Source organism: Episyrphus balteatus, chromosome 3, assembly GCF_945859705.1.
Source record: "Episyrphus balteatus chromosome 3, idEpiBalt1.1, whole genome shotgun sequence".
In the NCBI taxonomy this organism is placed as follows: domain Eukaryota; kingdom Metazoa; phylum Arthropoda; class Insecta; order Diptera; family Syrphidae; genus Episyrphus; species Episyrphus balteatus.
In genome coordinates, this window is record NC_079136.1 from 40,579,953 (window position 1) to 40,586,378 (window position 6,426).

Genomic DNA, 6,426 nt, shown 5'->3' on the forward strand with positions numbered 1-6,426 from the left:
TAATTTGGTTACCCTATATGCTAGGAGTATCTTATTCCAGGTGTTTCAAGATTACCGACTTTCGTTTGCATATATGGTAAACAAGAGTTCCATACATAAGGCCAGCAAAAATTCACTTTTAATGTACATAGGATTCATATACAATTATTGTTAGATGGAAGTTATTCTGACGACTTCGGTTAAGGTCTTTGGCTGTGCAATCTATTTTTTGACATTCAACCTTAAATATTTTTGTAAGCTTACCTCATCCTGTCACAATTTTTGCTGGAAGACCTTGTTGTCCTGTTTCAGCATTAAACTATTGCAATTATCAACCATCTTTTTGTGAACAAAAACTTATCAACAATTAAAAGGCCTTGGTGGTTTTTTCTTCAGAATAAGCATCTTAAGGACCAATCTCCACGCCTAGTAGGTATGCAAAACAGAATTTAACCTTTGCTAGGTGATCAAAACGAGTCCTCCATTTGTAAATTGCAATGTTTTGTAATCAACAAAGACAACCATTACTTTGATGAAACTGACAGATGTACAAAGAGATAAAAAACGAAGACTAATTGAGTTTACTAACTTAATTGTTTAAAGAAAAATGTTAATGTTTTAAAATAATTTTCAGTTCACACTCTTACTTACAAGGAAAAAACCAACTACCAGATTTTTCAGAGTAAAAAGTTTGAGAGACTGATATATGTAGGTACTATTGGCATAAGACTTGAAGGTGATAATTACTTTTACATACCCGTGACATTAGAACCATGGACATAATTTCCAAATTTAATGCTGAAAAATATTTTAAAATTAAATGACAAATTAAAAAAAAAAAACAAACAATTTATAGAAATAAACAATTTAATTTTTCGTTAACTTTTTAATTTATAAACACATACATGTATTTTTTAATCATTTAAGAAATTTTTCGTTTTTTTATTTAAATCAAAAGAAAATAATTTTGACTAAGCCTCAACAGCTTCAATAGTTGATGAACCACCATCAACAGAATCATCAATATTTGAGGTATGTCCGAATTTGTAGACAATAGGTCCACTCATAGAACCTGATTGAGTAATAATAATTTCAGCTTGGCCAGATAGAGAGGCTCCATCGGAAGAAGCGGACTCATCTGGTTTTCCAGAACAAATGGCAATCTGTCCAGACATGTTGCCATCGTAACTAATGTCATCAGAAACTTGTCCAACATCATTTGCAGCATTTTCAACCTTGTTAATAACATTGCCAGCTGCGTCCCTTACAATTTCGGCACCATTGGCAGCAATTTCACCAACATTGGCAGCAACATTTCCAGCGATTTGTCCAGCTTTGTCAATAACATTGCCAGCTGTGTCTTTTACAATCTCGGCACCATTGGCAGCAATTTCACCAACATTGGCAGCTACATTTCCAGCGATTTGACCGGCAGCACCTGCAGCATTTTGAACCTTGTTAATAACATTGCCAGCTGCGTCCTTTACAATTTCGGCACCATTGGCAGCAATTTCACCAACATTGGCAGCAACATTTCCAGCGATTTGTCCAGCTTTGTCAATAACATTGCCAGCGGTGTCTTTTAAAATTTCGGCACCATTGGCAGCAATTTCACCAACATTGGCAGCAACATTTCCAGCGATTTGTCCAGCTTTGTCAATAACATTGCCAGCGGTGTCTTTTAAAATTTCGGCACCATTGGCAGCAACTTCACCAGCATTGGCCACAACATTTCCAGCGATTTGACCGGCAGCACCTGCAGCATTTTCAACCTTGTTAATAACATTGCCAGCTGCGTCCCTTATAATTTCGGCACCATTGGCCACAGCATTTCCAGCGATTTGACCGGCAGCACCTGCAGCATTTTGAACCTTGTTAATAACATTACCAGCTGCGTCCCTTATAATTTCGGCACCATTGGCAGCAACTTCACCAGCATTGGCCTCAGCATTTCCAGCGATTTGACCGGCAGCACCTGCAGCATTTTCAACCTTGTTAATAACATTGCCAGCTGCGTCCCTTATAATTTCGGCACCATTGGCAGCAATTTCACCAGCATTGTCCACAGCATTTCCAGCGATTTGACCGGCAGCACCTGCAGCATTTTGAACCTTGTTAATAACATTGCCAGCTGCGTCCCTTATAATTTCGGCACCATTGGCCACAGCATTTCCAGCGATTTGACCGGCAGCACCTGCAGCATTTTGAACCTTGTTAATAACATTGCCAGCTGCGTCCCTTATAATTTCGGCACCATTGGCAGCAACTTCACCAGCATTGGCCTCAGCATTTCCAGCGATTTGACCGGCAGCACCTGCAGCATTTTCAACCTTGTTAATAACATTGCCAGCTGCGTCCCTTATAATTTCGGCACCATTGGCAGCAATTTCACCAGCATTGGCCACAGCATTTCCAGCGATTTGACCGGCAGCACCTGCAGCATTTTGAACCTTGTTAATAACATTGCCAGCTGCGTCCTTTATAATTTCGGCACCATTGGCAGCAATTTCACCAGCATTGGCCACAGCATTTCCAGCGATTTGACCGGCAGCACCTGCAGCATTTTCAACCTTGTTAATAACATTGCCTGCTGCGTCCCTTATAATTTCGGCACCATTGGCAGCAACTTCACCAGCATTGGCCACAGCATTTCCAGCGATTTGACCTGCAGCACCTGCAGCATTTTGAACCTTGTCAACAACATTGCCAGCTGCGTCCTTTACAATTTCGGCACCATTGGCAGCAACTTCACCAGCATTGGCCACAGCATTTCCAGCGATTTGTCCAGCAGCACCTGCAGCATTTTGAACCTTGTTAATAACATTGCCAGCTTCGTCTCTGATAATTTCGGCACCATTGGCAGCGATTTGACCGGCAGCACCTACAGCATTTTGAACCTTGTTAATAACATTGCCAGCTTCGTCCCTGATAATTTCGGCACCATTGGCAGCGATTTGACCGGCAGCACCTGCAGCATTTTGAACCTTGTTAATAACATTGCCAGCTGCGTCCCTTATAATTTCGGCACCATTGGCAGCAATTTCACCAGCATTGGCCACAGCATTTCCAGCGATTTGACCGGCAGCACCTGCAGCATTTTGAACCTTGTTAATAACATTGCCAGCTGCGTCCCTTATAATTTCGGCACCATTGGCAGCAATTTCACCAGCATTGGCCACAGCATTTCCAGCGATTTGACCGGCAGCACCTGCAGCATTTTGAACCTTGTTAATAACATTGCCAGCTGCGTCCCTTATAATTTCGGCACCATTGGCAGCAATTTCACCAGCATTGGCCACAGCATTTCCAGCGATTTGACCGGCAGCACCTGCAGCATTTTGAACCTTGTTAATAACATTGCCAGCTGCGTCCCTTATAATTTCGGCACCATTGGCAGCAATTTCACCAGCATTGGCCACAGCATTTCCAGCGATTTGACCGGCAGCACCTGCAGCATTTTGAACCTTGTTAATAACATTGCCAGCTTCGTCCCTGATAATTTCGGCACCATTGGCAGCGATTTGACCGGCAGCACCTACAGCATTTTGAACCTTGTTAATAACATTGCCAGCTTCGTCCCTGATAATTTCGGCACCATTGGCAGCGATTTGACCGGCAGCACCTGCAGCATTTTGAACCTTGTTAATAACATTGCCAGCTGCGTCCCTTATAATTTCGGCACCATTGGCAGCAATTTCACCAGCATTGGCCACAGCATTTCCAGCGATTTGACCGGTAGCACCTGCAGCATCTTCAACCTTGTTAATAACATTGCCAGCTTCGTCCCTGATAATTTCGGCACCATTGGCAGCGATTTGACCGGCAGCACCTGCTGCATTTTGAACCTTGTTAATAACATTACCAGCTGCGTCCCTTATAATTTCGGCACCATTGGCAGCAACTTCACCAGCATTGGCCACAGCATTTCCAGCGATTTGACCGGCAGCACCTGCAGCATTTTGAACCTTGTTAATAACATTGCCAGCTTCGTCCCTGATAATTTCGGCACCATTGGCAGCGATTTGACCGGCAGCACCTGCAGCATTTTGAACCTTGTTAATAACATTGCCAGCTTCGTCCCTGATAATTTCGGCACCATTGGCAGCGATTTGACCGGCAGCACCTGCAGCATTTTGAACCTTGTTAATAACATTGCCAGCTGCGTCCCTTATAATTTCGGAACCATTGGCAGCAACTTCACCAGCATTGGCCACAGCATTTCCAGCGATTTGTCCAGCAGCACCTGCAGCATTTTGAACCTTATTAATAACATTTCCAGCTGCGTCCTTTACAATTTCGGCACCATTGGCAGCAATTTCACCAGCATTGGCAGCAGCATTTCCAGCGATTTGTCCAGCAGCACCTGCAGCATTTTGAACCTTACCAATAACTTTTCCAGCTCCATCCTTTACATTTTGGACACCACTGGCAACTAGTCCAGCTGCATTACTAGCTACATTTCCAGCGAATTGTCCAACATTACTTACAGTATTTTGAACCTTACCAACAACTTTGCCAGCTCCGTCCTTTACATTTTGGACTCCATTGGCGACAACTCCACCAACCTTGTCAGCAGCTTTACCAATGGACATGGCTGCATTAGCTGCAGTGTTTGCTGCAGCGGACACACCACCACTTACTTTACTACTAGCTGATCCAATAGCATTAGCTGCTGCACTACCTACAGATGAAATTCCACCACTGATTTTACTGCCCATAGAGCTCTAAAATAATATTAATGTCATATTTAGTTGAAGTTCTTGCATTAAGAATCTTAAATGCGAAACTTACAAGACCATTACCAGCGGCAGCTGCAAACTTTGAGCCCCAACCTGAGGGAGCATCTGCTTTTTTGTTTCCATCATTGTCTCCTCCTATGCTACCTGCTATGCCACCTTCTATGCTGCCTCCAATGGCACCTTCTGTGCCACTAGCACTTCCTCCAATGCTTCCAACAATGCCTCCACTGATGCCTCCTCCTATGCCATCTATGCTTCCTCCTATGCCTCCTGCTGCGCCTCCTTGGATCTCTGCCTTATTTTCCGATCCTCCTTTTCCACCAAAGAGGTTGGTCTAAATTAATTAATTTTTAATAAATCTATGTGTTCTAAATTCACCACAATATAATAATAAGAATAAAAAGGTACTTACAAATTTGCTGAAGAGACCTGCATTTGATTGCTGAGCTAAGGCTAAAAGGACAATTGTCGTCAAAATTAGAAATTTCGAATTCATAATAAAAATTTTATTTTTATATTATTTTTCTTCGAACTCGAATTAAAATATAAACAACTGAGACTAGTCAGTTGTACTGATTGATATTTTTTCGAAATTGTCACCTTTTATACATTTTTGTTCTTAGGAAATAAGCTTTCAATGTATTTGGGTCTTAGTTTGCTTAGACATTGTCTTTAAACTATTTAAAAATTATCAATAGAACATTTTTAAGCGTGTGTTTTGTATTTGTTTTTATTCAAAATGATTAAACAGTAGATCCCTATTTTGATGAACAAAGAATTAATTTATTTCCAAAAAAAAAAAATATTTAACAGCAATGCCCCTTTTTGATGAACGCAGAATTGTATTGTGCTTACCTACTGTATAAATACTTCCAGCGGCAGTATGAATGATAACTGTCAAATTTTGGCTCTAGAGTGTTTCTTTTGATGTCGAAAAATATTTAAGAAGTGAGTTGTCATTGTCAGTGATGCTTTTGTTGCTATTTAAACGGAGGCTGTAGGTTTTATAGTTAATATAAAAAACGAAAAAAAAATAATAAAAACTATTTTATTTTAAATGAAGCGATTGAATATAATTCAATATTAAAGTTCAAGTGACCTCAACTCCAAAGCCCGTGCCCGTGGTCAGGCTGATATAATATAAATAATGTAAAAAAGACATATTAACGGAATCATACACTTATATTGGTTTTTACGGGTTCACACCTTAATTACAAACTTAGGTTTGTTTTCGAAATCGAAATCCCGAAAAATTATATAAAATGAAAAATTTGCGCAAATTTTTCATTTTATATATTTTTTCGGGATTTCGGGATCCCATTCGGGATTTTGGGTTTTCGGGATTCTGGGTTTCGGGATTTTGGGTTTCAGGATTCTGGGTTTTCGTCATATTGGGTTTTCGGGCTTTCGGGATTTTGGATTTTCTGGATTTCGGTTTTCGGGATTTTGACACCAATCCATAAGTTCACTTTAACGAGTACATTCTGTATTGCGAGTAGAAATTTTAATTTATTGCGCAAATTATCAAAAAATTGTTTGTTAAATATTTCTGTTAAACTGTTATTGTTTCCAATAAAAATTCTGATGCAATAATTGTTTTTTTGATAAAACAAATATTTAATATTTTCTACCTTTTTTTAAACACTTGCTAAAGCAAAATTGAAGAAAAATAACATGGCGAATGCAACCATCGATGTGTTCGAGGACC

General features: G+C 40.3%; 1 protein-coding gene across 1 annotated transcript; it reads right to left on the reverse strand.

Moving 5' to 3' along the window:
• Positions 1 to 828: 828 nt before the first annotated feature.
• On the reverse strand, positions 829 to 5,270 carry LOC129913383 (uncharacterized PE-PGRS family protein PE_PGRS10-like). Its single transcript, XM_055992010.1, has 3 exons — positions 5,131 to 5,270; positions 4,771 to 5,052; positions 829 to 4,703 (listed from the first exon to the last, which is right to left on the reverse strand). Exons 1-3 carry the CDS (start codon positions 5,212 to 5,214, stop codon positions 951 to 953), a joined length of 4,119 nt encoding a protein of 1,372 aa, XP_055847985.1. The 5' UTR covers positions 5,215 to 5,270; the 3' UTR covers positions 829 to 950.
• Positions 5,271 to 6,426: the final 1,156 nt, after the last annotated feature.

Bases quoted from the DNA above. Each gene is read 5' to 3' on its own strand.
- LOC129913383 (XM_055992010.1), bottom strand. From the start codon at position 5,214: ATGAATTCGAAATTTCTAATTTTGACGACAATTGTCCTTTTAGCCTTA. The intron at 5,053-5,130 runs GTAAGTACCTTT...TAATTAATTTAG, and splicing joins CAGGTCTCTTCAGCAAATTT to ACCAACCTCTTTGGTGGAAA. The intron at 4,704-4,770 runs GTAAGTTTCGCA...ATATTATTTTAG, and splicing joins CTGCCGCTGGTAATGGTCTT to AGCTCTATGGGCAGTAAAAT.